The sequence below is a fragment of the Ambystoma mexicanum genome, chromosome 1p (assembly GCF_040938575.1).
Source record: "Ambystoma mexicanum isolate Mex_15411 chromosome 1p, UKY_AmexF1_1, whole genome shotgun sequence".
Taxonomy (NCBI): Eukaryota; Metazoa; Chordata; class Amphibia; order Caudata; family Ambystomatidae; genus Ambystoma; species Ambystoma mexicanum.
In genome coordinates this window covers 1,301,149,323-1,301,173,110 of record NC_090921.1, presented here as the reverse complement: position 1 = coordinate 1,301,173,110, position 23,788 = coordinate 1,301,149,323, and the positions used below count along the sequence as shown (strand labels likewise).

General features: G+C 43.8%; 1 protein-coding gene across 1 annotated transcript in view; it reads right to left on the bottom strand.

Moving 5' to 3' along the window:
- SAXO3 (stabilizer of axonemal microtubules 3) overlaps nucleotides 1–23,517 on the bottom strand; it is a 58,337-nt gene extending 34,820 nt beyond the window's left edge. Inside the window, exon 1 of the mRNA XM_069605846.1 lies at nucleotides 22,650–23,517. Within this exon, the coding sequence (XP_069461947.1) occupies nucleotides 22,650–22,748 (99 nt within the window). The 5' untranslated portion in view covers nucleotides 22,749–23,517. The remainder of the gene's footprint in view (nucleotides 1–22,649) is intronic.
- Between the last annotated feature and the right edge of the window lie 271 nt (nucleotides 23,518–23,788).

The window sequence follows — 23,788 nt, the reverse complement described above, 5'->3', positions numbered from 1 at the left end:
TTCCGTCACCTGCGCACCTTCTACCAAATGGCAATCCCAAGCAATCTGGGTAGGAACCACACACTCACGCACATCTGGTCCAAGGACCTACGGGTCGAACTTGGGATTTGTGACGTCCTGGAATACTACTCTGGCATACCACTAATCTCCACCAACCTGAAAAACAGAGAGATCCAATATAAAATCCTGCAACGACTATATCTCACCCCTACGGCACTCCACCGTATGGAAATATCTCAATCTAGCGAATGTTGGAGAGAATGCGGTGCCACTGGCACGATGGGCCACATACTTTGGCAATGCCCCGAGATCTCCCCATACTGGAAGGAGGTGCATAGGCAGATAAATGACGTCAACAGGGCTACAGTCGCATTCACACCCGGGGTGATGCTACTGGGGGCGTCGGCTGACGACTGGCATGACGTCATGCTAATCCGCGAACTCATAGGGCTATTACTATTCACTGCATGGAAACTCCTGATCACCCACTGGAAGGTGAAGACCCCCGCCCCTCCTCAGCCGAGCGAGCCGCACTCCTTTCAAATACTTGTAGAATGGAACGAGCAGCGGTTACGAGACAGCAAACACATAACCCCACAAGAGCAATACAATTCTGAGAAACAACAGATCTTTACATATAAGAGGCGATAGGAGGAGGGAGTCAACCATCTAAGAAATCATGGCAAGCAACACAATAAGGAACAAATTGATTCGGAGATAAGGGCAAACCGCACACCAGGCACCTCGCCACAGAGGTCGGAAACATAAGGAAGCAACTCACAGTTTGGGGGGAGGGGGGAATTGTTGATGTTGTTGTTGTTCATAAAGGGGTATGGGAGTTAAGACGGGGCGGTAAGGGGGAATCGGCAAAGAGCGACAGAGTTTATGTTCTCAGCTGTCATTTTAAGCTAATCTGGTTGTTTGCACCATGATCAATGCTCGAAAGCTGGCACCACGAAGGCACGGTGCTCTCAACTGTATTGTACTTGGTCCAAAAAATGCTAATAAAAAGATTTTTAAAAAAAGGCTGATCTCAGTTTGTTCAGGGAGTTAGTACTCCGATTCCCAGCATGCAGCGTTTTGACACAGTAATAACTTCCTCAAGCTTCTTTATTTCAAGCTGCTTCGGTCCTCCTTTTACAAGTTTAAAGATGTAGCACTACTCCTTTGACCTACACCCACTACAATCCCATCTACCCTGGCATGTTTCCCTAAAAGAGCTGTAAGGGTGTTGAAGGAGACTGACACTTAGGTGGCATGATTTTGGTTATAGACTTTTACTTTAGAAAATGGAAAAGAGATCCTTGCTATCCCTTCTAAGACTGGTTTCTTCGCCTCAAAACTAATACTTAAAGGGGCTGCCAGGATGACCATTGAAGAATAAACCACCGCCCTGTGTCAAAACCCACTTCTATCTCTCACACCATAAAACTAAACAGTAAACTAACACAAAGTTCCTTCTTTAAGGAGAGATGCTCCTTTCACCTGTTTCTGGAATGTTGGTTAACCAAAATGTTCCTTTAAATATAAACACCAGGGGGGATGACTCCCTTGTCTTGATTTGCAGGTTTCCAAACAGTCTTTACACAATGTTCTCTCGAGGAGAATGGCTTCCTTCTGGTCTGATTCTGTACAAGTTCCAATAGAACCAGGGAGAATGACTCCCTTCCCTGGTATGTCCTGATACAATGCACAACAAGGCCAGGGGAATGACTCCCTTTCCCGGGCGTCACCAACTTGACTTCCATTTCTTTACCTAGAGAATGCCTCACTTCTATTGATCTGCTCTTGACACCCAAAGCCAGAGGGAATGACTCCCTTAACCTGGCATATCTCTACATCTTCTTCTTTACCAGGAGAATGACTCCCTTCTCCTGGTATCACTTTATATTTGGAAATTTCAGTTTGATACACACTTTGCCCTTTGTGACTTGCATTCAGCAATGTCCCAAAACTTCTTAAGATCCCAGATCCTTCTCTTGTGGTTAATGGACTTATTTCCGATCACAATGATGAGGAAGATTTCCTCTCTTCTTCAATGTCTCTTTGTTGGGGTCCAAGACCCTTCTTATACCAGTAGTGGTCGTCTCCTCTTCCTCACTGTTTGAGATGTACTAGGTCCCAGACCCTCCCTGGTGGCCAGTGGGCTCTTCCTACCCACTGTTATTGTGGACATGGTTCCATGCTCTTCCCTGGTGCTTCTCCCCCACTGTGATGGGGGAGACCCTTCCCTAGTGGCCCGTGGGCACTTCACCACTGCGGTTGTGGACAGGGTCCCAGACGATTCCCTGGTGGCCAGTGGACTTATCTCTGCCACTGTCCTGAGGGTGACTCCCTCTGATACTTGCTTGGTTTTGCTTCGGGTCCAAGACTCTTATCTTGCTTGGGTTCAAAACCCTTTCTTTCCTCCCCTTTTCACTAGGCCCACATGGTTCACTCTCCTTCCAAGTACTGCCACGAGGAAGATTACTCATATCATCAAGTTCAGTTAACTTGCACTCAGTATTTTCAATCAACTTGTATTTACTCTCAGGCTTTATGCCCCTACTGGTTCCCAAGTTACACTAGTTACCTGGTTTCAGGATGCACTGCTGCTTCCTCTCGTGGTCTTGCTACATTCGAGAGCATTGTGCGGGTCTTCCTTCTCTCTGCGGCTCCTGCTCTGGGCTCTTCATTCCCACTCATCGGGCCCATGGTATAGGCTCTGTTGAAGGATCATGCAGCCCACCTTCTCGAGGTCGTGCCACCGCTTCTCAGCCCCCAGCCACATTCCCGACCAGCTCCACACCACCAGGCAAATGATTCTTGCTGCCTGTTTCTCGTCTCCAGCAGGTGACTGCCTTCGGCTTCCTCAGAGTGTTCTCAGCTCCACCTTTGATTCTCCCGGGCTGGAAGGTCTCGCATGCTGCTTTCCTTCTTGGTTGGCCCGCATTCAGGACAGTTCTCTCTGTCACCGAGTCCTTCATCTGTGTTTGTTATTTTGGTGACCACTCACCTGCGGAGAACTAGAACATTTTCTCTTGTTCAATGAGTCACTCTTATTGGCTCCTAGTGGCAACCTCTTCTCAGTACTTGTATTGGGGTTGAACTTTGCTTTTCGGACAATCTTCGTCTCAGTTGATGAAAATGACCTGATATTACAATAGCACATGGTTGTATCAGTCAGAGGGGCGGGTGTGAAAGGGTGTTAGAGGTGTTGGGTAGGTTTGGTTTCGTGTCTTGTGCAGTCTATCACCCAGTTGTTTGTCCTTATCCGCAGTAGGGGAGTCCCTCCCCATAGGTACTCCCGCATTAAACCACCCCTAGGAGGACTATTGGGTCTTACCTCCATAGACTCATGAGAAGCATGAGCAATGTTGTAATAAAACCCAATTCCTTACACTAAGACCATCGATATATCACAGTGATGGCTGTTACTGAAACATGGGCCCCTTCCACTTAACTGTACTTTTTGCAACTCTGCATATTGCTTTCCTATCCTTTCTCATTCCCCTTGCCTATCTAAAGAAGGCAATGGTATTTGTATCATGATCACCAAAGCTATCACATCTGCTGACCCCCAATTCTGACAGCTTACTCAATCTCTTCTTCCTGCCCTTCTCCTTCAATTATTTTGAGCCCTGTGTTGGTCCTGCACCCTCTGACCACTCTCTTATGCCTCACTGTCTCTGTCCTTCCATCACTTTCCCCCCCTCTCCAAAAATCACAAAATTCAGCTCACCTGAATTTTGCGTGTTACAGGAGCGGACTCCTGTCATTCCTTTCTGCTCTGTGGAACTGTGATCTTGCTTCTAAAATGCTACAGGCACTGCGAGCTTTGCTCTTGCCTGCTCCGTTCCGCTTCCTGGTGGAGGTGGAGTTAGCCCACATCACGTGGGCGATCACGTGACCCGGCAGCGCACTCAAACCTGCGCCAGAGCCGCCCGAGCGGCGTACTTGCTTCAGCTCACCTGAATTTTGCGTGTTACAGGAGCGGACTCCTGTCATTCCTTTCTGCTCTGTGGAACTGTGATCTTGCTTCTAAAACGCTACAGGCACTGCGAGCTTTGCTCTTGCCTGCTCCGTTCCGCTTCCTGGTGGAGGCGGAGTTAGCCCACATCACGTGGGCGATCATGTGACCCGACAGCGCACTCAAAGCTGCGCCAGAGCCACCCTTGCTGCGATAAGCCCTGTGGCGTCAAGTTCACCGGCTGTTGTGCGGCTGTTTGGCGGATGGTGGAATTTAACCATACTGCCTCAGGTACTGTTTATTGCCGCTGCACCTACTAACATAAATCGTTTAAATCCTGAATTGATGAGTGTTTGAAATTTTATCAGTTCTTAACGCTATAAATATTTGAGTCTGGTGCTTTGTAGTTTTATCAAAGGAGAAAGCTGTACTAATCTTTAACAATTTGATATAAATCATTTCAGGTTTACCCTGAAAACAGGCATGCCATCGGAGACTACTAGAGACCCTTTGGTTACCTCTCCAAGTTCAATGCCTAATCTATCGGATCTAGCTCCGCTCCCCAAAACGCCCATGAATCAAAATATTCCAAAATCACAGGAAAAGACCAAATGTCGAACTCGTATTTCTAAGAAAAATATTATTTTAACCTCAATCAAGTTTTATGAGATAAAGTCATGTGGTATAGCAATGTCTGATCCGATTGATTTGGCATCTCTTGTGAAGGTTTCCTCGGATCCTCCGTTACCTAATTGTTGTCTAGGTAGTATAACTCCAAATCAACATCCCACCCTTAACAGTGAGGCTCCCACTCTTCCTTTGAGCTCTACTATTTCGGATCAAACTTTATTAACTGTACCTCATTCCCCTATTAAACCTACTAAACCCGCTCAAACTTTTGCTACTGTTTTAGAAGAGTCGACTCTTGATATTGAAGACACGACAATTGAAAGCCATAAAGCAGCACGAGATATCCTGACTAAGAATGTCTCGTTGGCCTCAGTAATTATCGAAGACGTGGGACATGTCAGTCCAAATAAATCTCTTTCACCTCCCTGTCAAAATTCCCCTGAATGCAGGGACTTAGAAAGTTCAAGAGCCTCAATAATGACTGACTATGCACAACCGTGCTCCATGGATTCAATAAGACTGGATGAGGAGGTGTCTTTTTTACATCCTACTCCCCGCCGTTGTCAAACTACTGACAAGAAACAACAATCTTTTGCTACCTCGGCCAATCCTGCCCTATTAGAAATCACTTTGGGGGCCATTAACACTACTATGTCCACTCTATTTAAGCTTTTTAATTCTTTGGATCAGAAGATAGCTGTACAAACCGTTAAGCTAGACTACATAAGTGACTGGATGAGAGACACCTCGCTTAAATGCTCTAAAAGTCTCTCTTTAGGAAACCTGGAACAAAGAGTAGTCCATCTTGAATCTCATTTGTCATCTCATGAAGGTTTAAATGAACACTCTGGGGTATCTATTAAACAGCGTCTTTCACACGTAGAAAGTTTGATCCGAAACCCTCTGACTACTACCTCAGTATTACCAACATTTCCCAAAATTATCCGTCCGATTGAATGTGTGGAGGAAATTGTGACTTCAAAAAACAATGAGTCCTGGATCAGCGTTGCTTCTCCTGTGAAGACTGTTGTTCAACCTGCAGCCTGCAAGCATCTGGGGGGCGTCAACCAAAACTCACAAAAAATTGGATCCTTTCTAGTGAACAATAAAAAAACAAAATCTGTCTTAACCAAAGCTACACAAAGAAATAAAAAAGCTCTGGCTGTGACGGAAATTTCTGTTCGCAGTGCTGTTGCCCCTCCAGATGTTTGCGACGAGATTACGAATAGCGAATTAGTCGCTACGGCCGGCAAATCTCCTGTGGTTAAAGCTTTGCCAGCCAATTTTCCATCCTCCCAAGTTGCTTCAAAGGAGGTTCCTATGTCTCCTCTTATTTATTATCCCTTGAATGAGTTGGTACATTTGTTAACATTCAAGCCTGATAATATACAAATAAAACAATCCCTTCCTGTTGTACAAACAACATTATCTACTCATTGCAGTGTCACCTCTACAGGTGCTAGCAAGTTACCTCCCTCTGCCGCTCCTACAGTGGGAGTTGAAGATCGTTTAGGCTCATTAAGAGCTGCGGTGGACTCCTATCTACTGAAAAGAATTTCTGAGGTGTTGCCCGAAGCTTCACATGCCATTGATCACTCCCCTCACACACATAACCCCTCTTACAATACCCAAAATGAAGCCTCATTCCTTAAAATCAGAACAGATAATTGTACGAATCCCAAACCACCTCCCTGTAATAGGCATTGTCCTCAAGATCCTCCAAAACAAGACAATAGGAGAAATTCTGATTTACGTAATGGTGGCACTAAACCTTACATAAATGACGATAGCATTGCATTCTCAAAGAAACTTAATCTGTTCCATACTTTAATTTTGAAGTGTCGCGATGGGTCCTTTCCAAAGTACGACTTATTTTGTGCTAGTGTCTTAAATATATTTGGAGATATAGAGGGTTTGGATGCCATATATTCCACTGATTTGGATCAAGTTGAGTTCCTTTGTGACAAGAATCTTTCCATCGTTAGACTCTGGATAAAGTCTGGAATCGTTCGTAATACTTTATGGAACGCCAGAATGGATTTATTCAATCTTGGCTTTTTACTAGCTCAAGATCCAGCACGTCAGCAGTCTAAGGAGATTTATGGTAATAAATCCATTGTAGGTACTATTCTTGCACCGTCGTGTGCCTGCAATTTTTGTACTAAAGAATCTCCATTAGATCCCAGAGCATCCGCTAATTCTCACTTATAACCACGAGCAGTTATTCCCATTACTGAACTTTCGCTTGCTAGCTGGAATACCAGAGGCTATTCTCATCTGCAGTGGACTTTAAACAACCAGTTGAACACTTATGACATAGTGGCCTTACAAGAAACGTGGCTAGTAAATCCCCCTATATGGGATGATCATGAGATCAGTCTGCTGCCAGCAGTCCAGGCTGGTAAAGGTAGACCTACAGCTGGGCTGTTAGTTGCAGGGAAAGTGAGTAAGGGTTTAAACATCTCCCCCTGGCAAGCGCCAAATAAATGTATGCAATTGGTTAAGATCTCCTTTAACTCACAGACATACGCACTTATTAATCTTTATAGGAATCCGGTGGGAATCACTGATGACAGTTTTTATGATGCGCTTTCTCTTCTCTTTGAGTATATCTCTGCACAAAATAATATCTCTGGAATCTTACTTATGGGTGATTTGAACCTTTCTTGCTTTGATTCGCACATAAAGAATAAGAATCGTGAGGGTGCAAGATGGATCTCCTTTATGGAAGATCATGACTTAAAGATGGCAAATGGTGCGATTATAGGTGACATTCCCCCAATGAACACCTGGGAGAGAGGCAACTCAAAATCCACTATTGATTACATCTTTATGTCTAATAGCATCTTTATGAATACCAGCAAATTTGTCATAGAAAAACAGACATCTAGTGATCACCATCTCATCTGAAAATCATTCGAAAATTGTATTTTACTATAATCAGAATGTATCTGTCAATAATGGCAAAAACTGCTTCAAATGGTCTGTCAATAAATTACTAGCTCTGAATGGTGCTATTCTAGACAATCAACGGTTACATAAGACTGGTTCGTATATAGATGTGTTAAATACCTTTGCGATTCTTTATCCCATTCATAGTAAATCAGCTAAAAGACATGTTCATGGGTTTGATCTAGCTCTCTGTGAAAGAAAGAAGGCTTACAGAAGAGAGATCAGAAATCTTCGTAAACTTCCAATGATTGATCAAATTAAGGCAGTTAAGGTTGCTACTTCGAGATATCGAAATTGGGTTCGCACGAGGCGAGCAACCATGTATCAAATAGATAGTGAACACTTTTTAGTAGCTTGTCGTAGCAAAAATTCCGCCTTGGTTTGGGAGTTGTTGAACAAATGTAACACATCACCCCAAGGTTATGCGCAACTCAATGGAGTATCTGAATCGGTGTGGGTCACACATTTTTCTACTCTATATGACGACTCCAAGATGACCTGCTATAAGTATAACAGCAACTCTGTAAATAGGTGGGCTTTGCACTGTACAAGATCTATTATTCAAGACTATTAAAACATCTTCATCGTCTAGAGCGGCAGGCCTGGATGGACTCACTAATTTAATGCTCAAACAAAATATAACAGAATGGGCTCTAATCTTGAACAATGCTTTTCACCACATTATACAAACCAAAAACATTCCGGAATCATGGCGTTCTTCTGTGATTATTCCGATCTATAAAAAAGGCGATCGAATGGACCCTAAAAGCTATCGTCCAATAACGCTACTGGACGTTCCAGGCAAAATATTCTCCAGGTTGGTGCTAAGAGATTTTAATGTTTGGTCAAATAAAGCAAATCAACGTGACCCAACACACACTGGTTTTGTCGCTGGTTTAGGTACTGGCATCAATTTAATTGCTTTAAGACAACAAGCATTTAACAAGAGACAAGCCAGATATTTTGCGTTTGTGGATCTTCACTCCGCTTTTGATTCGGTCTCAAGACCAAAACTTATAGATAAGTTACTCAAAGCGGACTGTCCTCCCACTCTTATTGACATCATTTTTGCCCTCCATTCACACACTAAGGTCTATGTAAGATTAAACTCTGAAGGTCGTCTTTCATCCCCAGTTCCAACATTTAGAGGGCTGAAACAGGGGTGCATTTTAGCATCTGCCTTGTTTAATTTTTTTATTAATGATGTACGCTGGATCTTTAGCAAAGTAACGACTGATGCTCCTAAACTGAACGGTGTAAAAATTAGTGCCCTGTGGTATGCGGATGATCTTGTTTTAGTGTCAAAAACTCCCAGTGGTTTACGCAATCTCTTGTCAGCACTATGTTCCTATTTTAAAGAAAATGAACTAGTAGTAAACACTGGTAAAATGCAAATTGTAACGTATGTCCCTAAAGGCTTACGCAAACACTTGTTAGAATGGCAAATTGAGGGAATACCCATAAAGATGGTACCAAATTACGTTTACTTGGGCCTTATTTTTGATGGTTGTCCAACGCTAGACTCGCACCTGAACAAAATTAAACAGAAGCTAATCATGGCAATCTGTCAAACACAAGTAATTGTTTCCAAATATGGCAAATTCTCTATCAAAGCTGCCATTACATATTGGAACCAGAATGTTGTAGCAACCATGCTTTATGGTTTAGAAACGTTAATTGTTCCCCCAGGGTTTCTCAATTTATTAGAAGCTACGTTTTGGCGTGCAACTTTACATCTTCCACAGTGTATTCCTGGTGTGTTGATACGCTATGAATTGGGATTAATCTCTTTAACTGTCTTACAAAAGTGGCGTCTATGTGCCTTATTTCGCAAATGCTTGTTATCCATACGTGATAATTCCACACTATCTTCCATCTCTAGTTATTTGCTTAGCTCCGTAGAAGTATTTCCGAGACACTGGTCTACAAAAATTCTAACAATTATGGTGAACGCTGACATATCACTTGATCTTCTTGTATTTCATCCGGAGCAAGCAAAGAAGAAGGTGTATATGATGGACTGGATTGACACTAGAACTCAGTGTTTAACCTACAACGACTTTGATTCTACAATCTTTGGACCCAAGCGTTATAAAGACACTGCTGCTTACCTACGCTTGGCACCATCTGCTGCTATAAGAACGGCCATTCTTCGCTTGCGGCTTAACATCTGGCCTACCCGTGAGGTTAAAACAAGAAGAAAGCAAATTCCCTCTGACCTCAACTGGTGTAGGTTTTGCAAAAATGTAACAATTATAGCAACTCTCCAACATTTATTATTGGACTGTCCTGCACTTACCACTTTAAGAAGATTGCACTTTGTTAATCACTTTGCGTATTTTGCACAAATTGATCCTAGAAATAGATGGATCGCCTTGGCAGCCACTGAATGTATGAGCATAAGAATTGCAACTATCAATTTTTTAAAGGCTTTGAATATGGAATGAAGAAAAAAAACAAAAAAAAAGGTGCTTTGTTTATCTCTTTCCAATAAATTTGTATGATAACATTTTTTTCACTTTTTGAAAAAAAAATACCTTGTATATTCCTTTAGTATTCTGTGAATTTTTATGAATCTTATTTCTACTTGGATTTGATGTTTATGGATGTTTCTATTTCTTATAAATTGAAAAAGTTGATGTAATTTCAACTATATTAAAACAAAAAAAAAAAAAAAAATTCCAATCCTGAATCTATGGCCCACTCCAACTTAGTTAGGACTTTACTGAAAAGCGCTGCTTCTGTCTGCCCTTCTTGCAAAATCCTTTCAGTTGGCATTTCTGGACTTAAACTTGGCAATGGCATCTCCCTTTGTGTAGCACTTTCCCACTAGCTGCTTCTCTCCATCTTGCCAGAGCTCTCCACAACGAATCTTCCCACCCGACTAACAGAGAAGGGAAACCATGTGTCTCAACCTGCACTGCTGATGCAAAGCCCGCTCTCTTCCTTTCCTTTCTTCATGCAAAGAACACCTACAGAAATCGCATGTCCTCTGTCTGCTATCCTCTTTGCAAGCTACCCAGAACCACTAGTCTCAATTTAGCTTCTTCTGCTCCTCACTCTCAGCCAATGCCTTTTTCATCTACTTCCCTAAAATCACTAAGAAGCGAGACACCCTGCCCACCGACCTCGCTCTTCCCCCTTATTCTCTATGTTTTTTCACTGAATTTCAAGGGTTTTGTTGAGTTGAATTGTTTCAACTTAACCCTTCCTTAACTAAAGTTCATTCACTGATTTTCAAGGGTTTTATTATTCTATATCTCATGCCATTGCCTACTGTAGTAAAACAACGTTTTTTTCTTTTCATATCATCACCAATGCCATTTTCAATATTTCAGTATTTTTTTAAGCTAGGCACCATGGGATTTTTCCTAGTTTTGGGTCTGTGACCCACTGGCATATTCAGAAATATGTCATGTATATTCACAAGAAGATGAAAACGCATCAAAATAAATATGATCCCAAGCGCCCCACACACTTTCAATGTGCACAAATGCTACGATTTTATTATCCCCACATCCACTCTGAAGGCAAACATCCCCTTCTTATAGCTTTTAAGCATGTTGTCATTTAACATTCTCATAAGAATACATGCCAGAATGCCCTGCATCTGTAGAGGCCCCAGTTGCTGCAATGCATCAAGAGATATGTATAAAACATGTTGCTAGTAGGGACATCCTGTTCTTTTGTTCAATTGGTTTTGAACTTAAACCCACTCCGTCCTTCAGTGTAGGCTGTGTGCCTGTTCAATGGAAGCTCATTTTCACTATGGGCAAACAAATGCAGAAAGTAAAGCAAACCCCCCTTTTTTCAATGCTTTGTTTAGATCTTTTAAACCATTGCACCAATTTCCACCCAACGTTCTACTCTTGGGGGTCTGGACTTGCACCGAATTGGAAATATATTGGGCACACGTGATACAGATGTGCCTTTTGGAGGTGTGGCGTAAATCTGGCTTGGCAGGCGAAGACCGGTCGTCTGTGGGGTTGCATAGAGGAAATACCAGAGGTTTAAGAAAAATTCTAAGCCTTTCAGCCATTACCTCTTTGTTTTGCTTTGTCACCCCGAGTGGGACGGGTATGCCCAGATGTGGGTCCCATGCCTGCTGGGCCCAGAGACCCGAGCTACTCGTCACTGACGATTCCCAATAAGGCCAAAACATGTCTGGGGATCCTTGTGGTCTCATGCACAAGGGATGTGATCTAGCAGTTGGGGCTGGACTGCCCCTCCGGGGGTGGGACCAAACCTGATTTGCATATGGTATTTCCCCTTCTGTACTGGCTTGGCAGGTGAAGAACGAGGGTCTGAAGAGTTACCCAGAGCAATGCCAGAGGTTTAAGATTAATTATAAACCTCCCAGACAACGCCTCTTTGTTTTGCTTGCTGTAAATCTGTACAGCCGTTTTTTCACAAATTTGGAACAGGGTGCCTTTGTCATTTCTTTCACCCAATTGTATGCGTTCTTGTGATAATCCTGTGAGAACAGAAAAAGAAACATGCTCAAACTTATATCTGGAAGATGTGGAAGGGATGTTTTCCATCAGGGTAGGTGTGGGGTAGGTAAAAGAAGAGCATTTGGTGAGTTTGAGAGTTGTGGGGGGCTAGAGTGAGCTGTTTCAGTCTGATCGTTTTTGCCTTTGAGCGGAAAAAGCCACAATCCTGCAGGAATTTCATGAGATAATTGTGGGAATGAAAGTGCATCGTTGGATTAATTCGAAAAAAAGATATTAGGAGAGGAGGAGGAGGAGGGGGCATTTTGCTATCAAGGGGAATGTGGGGAGACCAAAAAAGGAAGAGGTGTGCATATTTGAAGATGAGATGCAGCCTGGGAAGTGTTTTTTGTTTAATGACATTTTCATCTTTTCACACGAACCAAAACAGGCTCTGCTCACGGGAAGGGAATCATGTGCAGGGTCCTCAGGCACATTTCTTGTCACTGTCGCCATGGCCAATGGGCCACAGACACATAATGGAGAAAAATCCATTGGTGCGTAGCTTAGAAACATACTGATAATATGGACTATGACGTCTGTGAAGATATGAAAAGAAAACACTTTAGTAGTATAGGTGGTGTGAGGTAGAGCATACCAAAAACCTTGAGATTAAGTAAAAAAATAGCCAACAGAGAGTGAATTTGAAACAGTTCAGCGCAACAAAATCCTTGAAATTAAACAAACTTTATATGAATTGATATTAAGGTGATGGTTTGAAGGAAAAAACCTCTTGAAACTCAGCATGTGTTGGAAGCTATGCTAGCTTAACTCTGGGCCCATTGCACATTCCATGAGAACACTGATGACATCACGGATGACATTACATAGGGCATCACTTATGAAATCAGCAAGGACATCACTGGAAACTAGTGCACACTGATGATATCACAGTTTAGCGAACTGTATATACATGGGGTGAAGGCAAGAAAATAAAAGTTTGTATGTGTGTGTTTGCACGCATGTATCTGTGTGTAAATGAGCTGGTGTATAGTGTCTGGGTGTGTGTCAGAATGAGTGAGTGAATGTTGTGGCAATGTTTGTGTGAATGAGCAAGTGAATGCTGTGTGTGAATCTGTGTGTGCTTGTATTTGTGTCAGGGTGGGTGTGGTCGCTGATTTCAGGTGGTAGTGGTATTTCTTACTAGGCTTAATGATAAAGCAAACATGATAAGTGTTATTACATGGCTAGACTGGTCTACCTTGGGGCAGCCATCTGGCCATATGTTATGCTATGTTGTCTTATACCACACAGTATTACCACTGTGGCGGCCTTCAGGCGCTCACGTGGCTCTGCAAGGAAGAGGGTGGTGTGTGTTAGTGAGAGTAGAGTGATAGGCTAGGTCCAGAACCAGGAGAAACTGGCATCTGTGTGTGTTGGCTTGTAGGTGAGTTGGTTGCGTGCACTAGGTTGTTGTATCTATAATAGTAAGACTCAATGCTTTGGTTGTTTGTTATATATGAATGTTGTTATGTTGGGTTTGTCTTTGTGTATTTCATGTGTGGTTTTGGGTGGTAGTTTTATCGTGTTGCATCCAAAGGTACAGTATCTGAGTTGTTTGTGGTGTGGTAATGTTAGTTAGGTTTGGTGTGAATATGTGTGTAATTTGGCTAGCCCATATGTGTATAGTACCTGTGGGGTATATTGGAGGGGAGCAGGTGTAGGGTGGTTAGTATGCTAGTTACTCACAAAGTTCTTTCAAGAGTTTCCTCAGAGCTCACCCAGCTGCAGCTCAATGGTACCCTTCAATTTTTCCCGGAGCGGTACACTGGATGCCCCTGCCACCCCTCCAAGGTCAATACACTAGCTGCTCCCACAAATTAATCCGAGTGCAATACATTGGCTAGTCCCATTAGACCATCTCTGTGCAGCAAGAATTACCAGACCCTAAGTAAGAATAAACCACTAAAGTGATGCATGGCTAGTCTTCACAAATCTGTCTAGAAGTGACGCATGGCTAATCTACGCAAATCTATCTAAATGTGAAGCAGGTCAACGTTTGCAATTCGATCTAATGTGAAGCATGGCTAGTCTTCATAGATCTGTCTAGATGTGGGCATGGCTAGTCTTCACATATCTATTTAGATGTGAAGCATGGTTAGGAGTGGAAGAGTATGAAGTGGTGTGTTAGTAGTTGGTGGCTTTCCTTCGACCCCTATTGGTGTCGCTGATATTGTCCATTATTAATGTAGCATGGCATTGTTTACATTTTCTACTGAGCATCAATTAAAAGCAAACATAAGAAGTGTTATTTCTTGGCTAGACTGAAACACTGTGATGGAGCCAGTCGGGCCATATAGCACTACATTGACATGGCATTTTTTTACCAAGCATAATGATAAAGCAAACATTTGTGTTCTTACATGGCTAGACTGGCCTACTTTGGCACAGCCAATCTGGCCATATACTATTACTATGGCATGACATATTTTAATCAGCATCAATGATAAAAAAAAACATGACAAGTGTTATCTTGTGGCTAAACTGGGCTATTTTGGTGTAGCCACTGTGGCCATATATTAATACTGTGACTTCGCATTTTTTGCTGGTTTTCAACAGTAAAGCCAACATTATGATGGTTCTTACATGGCCATAATGGCCTGCATTGGTGCAGCTGATCTGGAGAAGTTTGCTTATGGTGGCATGGCCTTTTTACTGGCCAAGCCAACAAGATGTTCTTATATGGGAATTCTGAAATGTATTGGCAGAGCCAGAATGGACATGTTTTCTTATAGTATCACTACTGACATTATGTGCGCTGCGAACATGATTTTGTTCTTATATGGTAATACTTCCATATATTGGTGCAACCAGCATGGAAATATTGTGTACACTGTCATATATTGTGGGAAAAGGCTTCATGAAAATCCATTGGTTGGTTCAGGTGGCCTTGCTACACTGAGTCATTCCCGCATATCTATGGGAAACCTTTATGCCCCTCTAATTAAAAAATTCACCAGCTGCTGCTGCACATATGCACCTTCAACATGCCCATGATGCATTTACCCTCCTCCAAAAAGTGGCTAACCAATCTATTTGAAAATTCAGTGACCTGCAAATATTGAGGGGTCATTCATGGGCAGGACAATCTTTGGTAAATGCCAAATGGCTCCAGATTACCAGGTGGGAGCTACTGCAAACGATTAATACAACAAACAAATAATTTAATGCAATCAGAGAAGAATTGAGGGCAATAAGGCGTATGGCCCTCTAGAACAGATGCATCTTGAACTTAATTACAGTAATGGAGGGAGGCATGTGCGTCAAGGTCGGGCCTTCTTCCTGACATGTATACCTTCTCATGATGAAGGAAATGGAACCATGACTGAAGCAATAACTACGCTAACAGACTGCAAACGAATATGGTGAAGGAAGTCGATCCAATTGAACATGATGATTCATTTACATCTTTGTTCTCATGGATTCCAACTTGGCTGGCAAATGCTTTCAAAATGCTTGTAGCAATACTAGTGTTCTTAATGCTAGGATTCTGTCTCATAAGGATCATCGTGGGACAATCTAAAAAGACAGTCAAGAAAGCTATTGAAAGGAAGATAATTATTGCATTGATACTGTCACTGGTGAACAAGTGCAAAGTGAAACCAGTATTCATGAGAATATAAAGCAAAGTACCCTTGCACCTCCAGGAACTAAGTGGGACGATGGATATTCTGTGCACCAGCAGGAGATTGTCATCTGATGACCTGGAGTGGGAATGAACATATAAAGAATGCTGGTCATATGAGGGGGGGTGACAAAGATATGGGTCCTGAAGAAAAGAAAATATGATGAAATGATAGAAGAAGACGAAGCAGGAATTGCAGAAGAGGAGATGAAGAGTTTGGTTGGAAAATCAATCAGAGGGGGGAAGGTAGATGAGTAGGTGGAAACCTTCTCCCTGAGCTCTGCCCCCTTAGCACCATCCCATTGGATTGACAGATGAAGAGCCACAACTGGGAACCTGTGCATGACTCCTTGCAATATTCCCGTACCACGTTGAGTATATGAGAGACAATATGCACTCAGGCAACCATTTAGAGTGTACCCACAAGCTGACATAGTGGGGGAATGCTATCAAGAAGGATGCCCTTTGCCAAACTGTCGAAATACAGCCATGAACAGAATGGATGTATGTTAAAACAAAGTCTGACGACAGCAGAAGAATATCATAAAGAAGATATATATGCTGAAATGATAATACTAAACAATGATGATGCAACTGAGGCACTAAGAAAAACATGTACCCAACGATACAGTAATCATGAACACAACGAAGAATGAAGTGACTCATTGGTCAATAACTGTAAATACGCCTTAATGCAAAGAAGAAAGAATGTGTAGCAGCTTGCTTATAAGAGGTATATATTCAATGTTCAGGATGACTATTAGAAGAAGATGGGCGATGACTTATGTCAATCAACCCAGATACCTCCAAATACAAGCCCAGGATCATGAAGTGAAAAGACAATGACGAGGCAGTTTTTCCCTTGCAAAATAAAGGAGTACATTGGTCTGGGACCAAAGATGCTATTTCGAAAAATAATGGCAAAGAACGAAGAGAGTCCAATGAGCAGATCATGTACGAAGGACATATTTCTCAAGATAGGGAGGAACAAGAACATTTACAGATGCCAAGTATTGGAAAATTAAAAGTGTATAAAGTTTATATGAGATAGAGTGAGCAAGTCTCTAAAGGCCAAGAAGAGCAACTGCACGCAGTGTAATTGAATAAAATAGTGTTAAATCCATTGTGGAAATGGACACTTTCATGGTCTCTTAACACCTGACAAAGAGCTCGCAAACAATGTCTATTCATTAGGCTTGAAACTAAGATAATGGTGTGCCTACACTCCCTTGAATGTTCTGGGACAGTGCAGACTGGCAAGGTCAATCTTCAAACAGAGGACACTGGCATGAGGCCTACCGATGAGAGAGGATAGACTAATTGGGAAAGCAAGAGGAGAGTTGAAGTATCTCAGTGCAGCTGGATTTTGTTTCTATGTATGTGCTGCTAGCGAGCCAAATATCCAAGGTTGGATTTGGGTTGCCAACCAATCAGAAAGCCTGTCATGCACTTTTACATACAATGTTGCAAATTACTATTCTGCTGCCATATTCTCTGCTGTAATCAGTATACTACGTATGTAGAAATAGCTCAGGGCGTGTCCTACAGACAAGGGGCTGCCAATGAGAGACTAACACTCATGCATTCTATATGTAGACATGTTCCCCTAATCAAATCCCACCCCTCAGTACGTTTTTGTAGTATTCCACGTAGGATGACATCATAGATGATGCATCTACCATTATATAAACTAAGCATAATCAAGAAGCCGTTGTGATCCTGCATAAATCAATTTGATAAATGATGCTTAACCCTGCCTTCCTTCATTGAGATAAAAGCAGTATTTTACCATCTTCTTTGATTCTGTCCGATTAGCTGGTCATTTTATTGGTAATTCCATCTAGCACAAAGCCGCTTCAAGGTGGTAGATCACAGGTGGTTTAGACATTGCATGATTTTGACAAGGAACAATGTTTCTGCATGATGTTCACAGGTTCTCAGCATATGAGTCTTAGGCGCACACAACGTTCTCACGCCTAGGACAGTACAATTTTGATACTAGCGGAAGACATTCTACAATTGATTTGAGCAGATTCTGGTATGCATGCTACTTCCACGGTTGTCACACGGCTCAGGGTGAGATGATCCACCTAATGTTGCTAATTCTGCCTGCAGAAGACGCTTTGCTTGGTGAGGTAGTTCTCTAAAATATGCTTCGATATGCCAAACGGGAAATACCTCATAAGCGAGGATTATGGAAGCAGGCAATCTTATGCAGCGGAAGGCAAAGTGTATCTGCGGTTAAGACATGTGCATTACAACATAGGACAAATGCAGTTATGGCAATAAGGCACGGTTGAACATGGCATTTGGTGAGTGACTAACCCTATTCAGTAGAGCAACTGCAGGGGTACCTGAAGAGTTTGACAAATGGAATTTCTCATTTTCTCCCCACAAAATAAACAGTACTTTATGCTATTTTGCCCAATCTTTTTGGATGTTATCAGTATGCATGCCCTTCCCAGATGGACGCTTATATCAGTATTACATTTGATGCCTTTTAGGCAGTGTGATACTGTGTTATGTTCCATGCAGGCGAAGGGATGAAGAGAAGTCAAAGCTGTGTTAGGAAGTACCTTTATTGCAGGTAAGTATGTAGCATAAAAGCCGCGCCTCAGCAATCGCTCTGAGAGCTTGCCCAACGACTCTACTGCTAAGTCTGTGTTAGCCACGTGTGCTAGTTCAAACAATGCACACACGGCTGTCACTGGTGCGGGTAACCAAGGCACTTGCTAACTGCAGCGTGTGCTACCAATACAGGAGCCATGCTGCAGTTACATACCACAACATACCTCCCCTCTAAGATAACAAAGTTATCACATAATCCTTCTACCTGTTAGGGATACTTCTCACACTAGAACCTTTCCAAGTTCCATCCTTCATCTCCCCAGTACACAGTTTTTGTTTGCAAGAGTCCACTTTGTTCTTGACTCCTTGAACTCTCCACAATGCAGACTCTCCCTTGTCTAGTGAACCTTCCCCTTCAGTCATTGGTTCCACATTTCCTCTTGAGAAGGTAAATATAATAATTTCCCAAAGCCTCTGGTGAGTCTTCTCCTCTAATATCTCTATTGTCCATGAAGTTGCCTCCCTCATGTCCTTCAACACCTTGATCCACCCCATCCGTATTTCCTCCACTAGACTCATCACTCCACACATTATTTGCAATTCTCCTGCCCCACTCTCTAGTCTCTACTCTCTACTTCATGACACTTGACAAGTTGCCTCATGCTCCATTGTGTTCCATCTTCTAACACCACCACAGTAACTAGTAGCTTCTGGATTATTTTAGGACTTGAGAGGTACGGAACACTCTTCCCCCTAATCCTGGGGTTCCTTCCTCTCACTTTGTCTCCCACCTGAAACGGCTCCAAGTACATTTGTTTCCTGTCTTCAAACACTCTGTTGTAGCTCTCCTGACACACCTCTGCTCTCCGAATAAGCTCCTGCCTTTTCACTTTTACTGGGCCCGACGTGCTGAACCACTCCGGACACAACTCACAGATGGGCTTCCTTCCCCTCAAGAGACACAAATGGCGACACCCCAGTTGAAGAATGATTTGTGGTTCTGTATGCCCACACCATGTCTTTCACCATTGTCACAACATCCAACTAGAACATGAAAGCAGCTGCAGTGTCCCCTTCCCCACTCGATTAAATATCTCTGCCAACCCATTCTGTCTGGGACATACAGAGCTGTCATCTCATGTCTTACACCAGCACTACCCAGATAGTTGGTACATATTTTGGACTGAAACTGTACACCACTGTCCATCAGCACCACCGATGGGAAACCCTCTCTACAGAATACACCATCCAAAACCTCCACTGCGGCTGTAATCTCATCAGCCCAACCTACACATGGCCATTTGCTGTGGTAATCCATCAACGTGAACATAAACCTTTTGCAATGGTAACACTTAGGTAGTGGTCCAATGATATCCAATGGCACCTTCTCCCAAGGGCGTATTGGCATCGGGATCAGTTTCAATGCCGGCTCCACTGCAACATGTGATTTGTCACTGACCATGCAATGGAAACAATTCACTGCCATACGCTCAAAATCCAAATCCATGCCTGGCCACCAATACCTTTCCCTTACTATTTTATTTATTTATCTATTTTATTTATATATTTGTAATGCGCCAAAAGCTCGCAAGCATCAGGGCGCGACAGTGACACAAGGACTGAGAATTCACAGGACAGTACAAGTAGAAGAGTAAAGAAGGCTCGAACGTGAGTGCAGGGGTGGCGAGTGTCTAAATTATTTGAAGAGCGTGGTTTTCAGCTGCTTTCTAAATGTTTGGATGTTGCTTTCAAGCCTAGGACTTTGTGGTAGCTCATTCCAAAGGGAGATGGCTTTGGTGGGAAAAGCCCTACCTAGGCCTGTGGCTTTTATTCTGGAATGGCCTGGCTGAAGTAGTCCCTGCTTTTCAGATCTTAAGCTTCGGCTTGACTCGTACCAGTTGAATTCCTTCTTAAGATGGGCTGGGGCTGCTCCGTTTAGGCAGCGGTGAACCAATGTCAGGGATTTAAAGGCAATACACTCCTTTATTGCTAGCCAGCGAAGGTCATTTCTGTCCTTTGTTATGTGGTCGCGTTTGGACCTTCGTGCGATGGATCTGACTGCATTATTTTGAATTCTTTGACATTGCTTAATGCAGTTACTGCTGGCACCCAAGAGCAGGGCATATTTCCGTAGTCCAATCGTGACAGAATGGTGACTCTGGCTATTGTGGCGCTGTTTTTGGTATTTAATAATGGCCTAATGCGGCATAGGAGCCTTTGATAATATTGGCAATTCCGTTTTAGGTATGAAGTTTGTGCCTCTGCTCCTAGTGAGGACTGCAAGTAAATGCCAAGCGTTTTAATTTTATTAGACACTATGATGGTAGAGTCCTTTATGAGAAAGGAGGAGTAGGCTGGGTCTAGATTCTTAGGGCTTTGGTTGAGCCAAATGTCATAAGCTCTGTTTTGGAGCTGTTTAGACACATCCAGGTTGATTTCATCCAATTTTCGATAGTGTTGTAGATGGCTGATAGTCTGTTGTTCTCGAGAGTATGGTCCCCAAACAATTCCAATATTAGCTGCATGTCACCTGCGAAGTTGGTGAAATAAATCCCAAGCTGTGAAAGAAGGGTGCAGAGGCAGCAAATATATAGATTGAATAGCAGTGGAGAAAAACTAGCTCCCTGCGGAACGCTGCAGTCCACAGGTTTGGATGTGGTGGAGTGTCCTCCCCAGGTGATTTTGCAGTTTCTATCCTCTAGGAAAGATGCAACCCAATCAATGGTCTCCTCAGAGCAGTTACCCGCTGTGTCTAGGGCCTCTCGGAGCTTCTGATGATCTAGTAAATCGAAAGCTGCCGAGAGGTCCAAGAGGATTAGCAAGCCTGCTTTTCCTTTGTCCAAAATACCCAGCATTTTGGTTTGTAGATCTAATAAGCCGGATTCGGTACCGTGTGCGCTTCTGAACCCCGACTGCTATGAGTGCAAGAGGTTATGCTTGTCAACATATTTCTGTAGTTGATGTGTAGCTATTTTATCGAGTATCTTTAATAAGAAGTTGCAGTTTGTGATTGGTCTGAGATTGGAAGGGTCCTGTTGGTCTAGACTCTCTTCTTAGTCATGCTACAACCTAGATGACCCCTATGACCTAGCTCTATAATTATAGGTCTCATCGCTTTGAGAGGCACAATCTTCTTCCCCTGGTACAACAGGTTGTCTTCCACCCACAACTCACTCTGCGCCTGATCGAACTGAACACTGAAAAGATACGCTGTTGCTCTCACACCAAAATAGCAGAACAAAGTTAAAAAAACAGTGAACTGTCATGTTTAGGCAAACAGAAAACCTTCTATCACTTATGCACACACACTCCCTCATAACAAGATATGTCACCTTACTCTGGTATGCTGGTAAGATAGCTCAGCGGGTTCAGCGCTCGCTACTGCAATCTGAGTGTCATCTGCAGGTTGAAGGTTCGAATCCTGGCAAGGCCAACTCAGCCTTTCATCCTTCTGATTTAGGTTGGGTGATATTGTATGCAAATATGTGCTCTGTGAAGCGCTTAAGATAAAAGCGCTAAATAACACATCATTATCATTATTCGGGTACCCGCTAGGACTCTATTCATCTCCCCCTCTTAAATTGAGAAACACCTGTATTCCTCCAACACTACCTGGCCTTACACAGCCCGCAGAGACAGTGTAGCCACCTTTCAACTTTTGCAATTGAAATGGCTCCCTCGCTCTCCCTGTGAATCAAAGAAAGCGTAATAGCTTTTCTGAAATACGCATTAGGGTTCAGCTGCCCTGCTGGCTGCCTTACTTTGTTCTACTGTGCACAGGACACTAAACACTTGCCTTGATCATCAGCACAACTCACACCCCGTCCATAGCTTTACTTAAGGTTTTGCCACACAGTCAGTGCCCAAGCTGAGGCTGTGTGCACAGGTATGTTCACTTAACAAGCCACATTCTCATTAGGAAGGTCTTGAGGTGTTTCCGGAACCAGAGATGGTTCTCCTCAAGTTTTAGAGTGGCAGGGAGGCTGTTACAGAGGGAGGCACCAGCCGAAGACAGAGATCTACCCCCAGCTGACCCTGAGGGAGTTCGAAGTAGAGGGGCGAAGAGCTTGAGAGGGGAGGTATTTGCAGAGAGATAGCTGAAGGTATTTTGGACCCAGGCCCCAGAAAGCCTTGTGGACAATGCAAGGGTAGTGCACCAACTGGATATGATTGTGCTTCAAAAACCTATATACCCCTTTTTGAACAACTGAAACTACACCCAATCAATGCATTTTTGTTGCTGACATATGTTAGCAGGATGTCTCTCCTGAAGTTAAGCCCCCACACCCCCAGACATCATTTTGAAATGCCTCACCCCTACCTCCGCCCTGTGTGCTTCTGTAGCCGGACCTGACAGCCTCACACTCCCCTATGGCCCATCTTACACTAGTGTTTGGCCCCATCTTTGCCACCCCCCCTCCCGCGCCCAACTCACCCTGACGTGTGGTGGAGGGAAGGCCTGGTGCTCACTGAAGTCCAGCCCGACCCCAGTGCTGGTGAGGTGCCAGTCCTGTCTCCTCTGGATGTCCGTCATCTTGACCGAGTAACACAGACGGCGTTACAAGAAGGGGGAGGCAATCACCAAAAACGTGAAAAAGTGCGTGTCCCAGAAATCGGATATGATCGGTCCTGTGTGTCCCGAGGAAGCTGGTGGGGGCTTCGATCCCTCGCTTGGCCTGGAGAGAGCCCGAATGTGCCTTGCTGGAGCCTGTGTCTGGCCTTAGTGCACTGGCAGGAGTCAGCGGAGGCCCTGTGGTAGTTGGTGAGGCGTAGATGTACCTGTAGGAGGCGATGGGTAAGTTGGGTATATTGCAGGTGAACCTGGGTCTACCGTCCTGTATGCTTCTTTAAGGGCGGGTGGAGAGCCAGTGTAGCTGCTGAAGTTGGCGGGGCGCCCCACTAGCACAACCGAGGGCCTGGGCGTCCCTCCTGGAGCTGCATGTGGGGCTCTGGGGATCGTTGTTGGTGCTAATTGCGAGGAGGTCCTGCAGGAACTAGTGAGAGTTTGAGACCTCTGGGGGAGCTACTAGTGTCCCTGCAGACGCCTAGGCAAAGCAGGACCCGTGGTGTCCGGCTGTTCCTGCAGGAGCTGGCGAAGTTATTGGCTGCCTCTCAGGAGCCGGTGGTGTTCACATTTCCCTGCATCCGCCGATGGAGTTCCTGGCTGTCCGCTCGGCACATTGAATGGGTGGGTTGCCTGGTTATCCCGGCGGGAACCGATGGCTTTTCCTAGTGTATGAGCGGAGCTCTCACGCTGCACACGCTCCAGAATGTTTGTTTCCCGGTTGCTAAGGAGACGGAACTCTCATCAAGAGAGGCGGAGAAAACCCCCGGTAGCAGGCAAGAGCAGATCCCTACACCTGCCTCTGCCGAGAGGGAGGGGAGGCGTCAGCGAGTGGGGGCTGGGGCTTGGAAGGAGGGCACATGGGGTTCAGCGCTAGACATCCGGGCCAGCTTTACATAGTGTGATATTAATTCATATATTTTTACATTTATTTCACAACGTATCACGTGTACTGTTGATTTGTTCTCGAGCCTGTGATAATCAGGCCTCTGCCCCCATGACCAGAACTT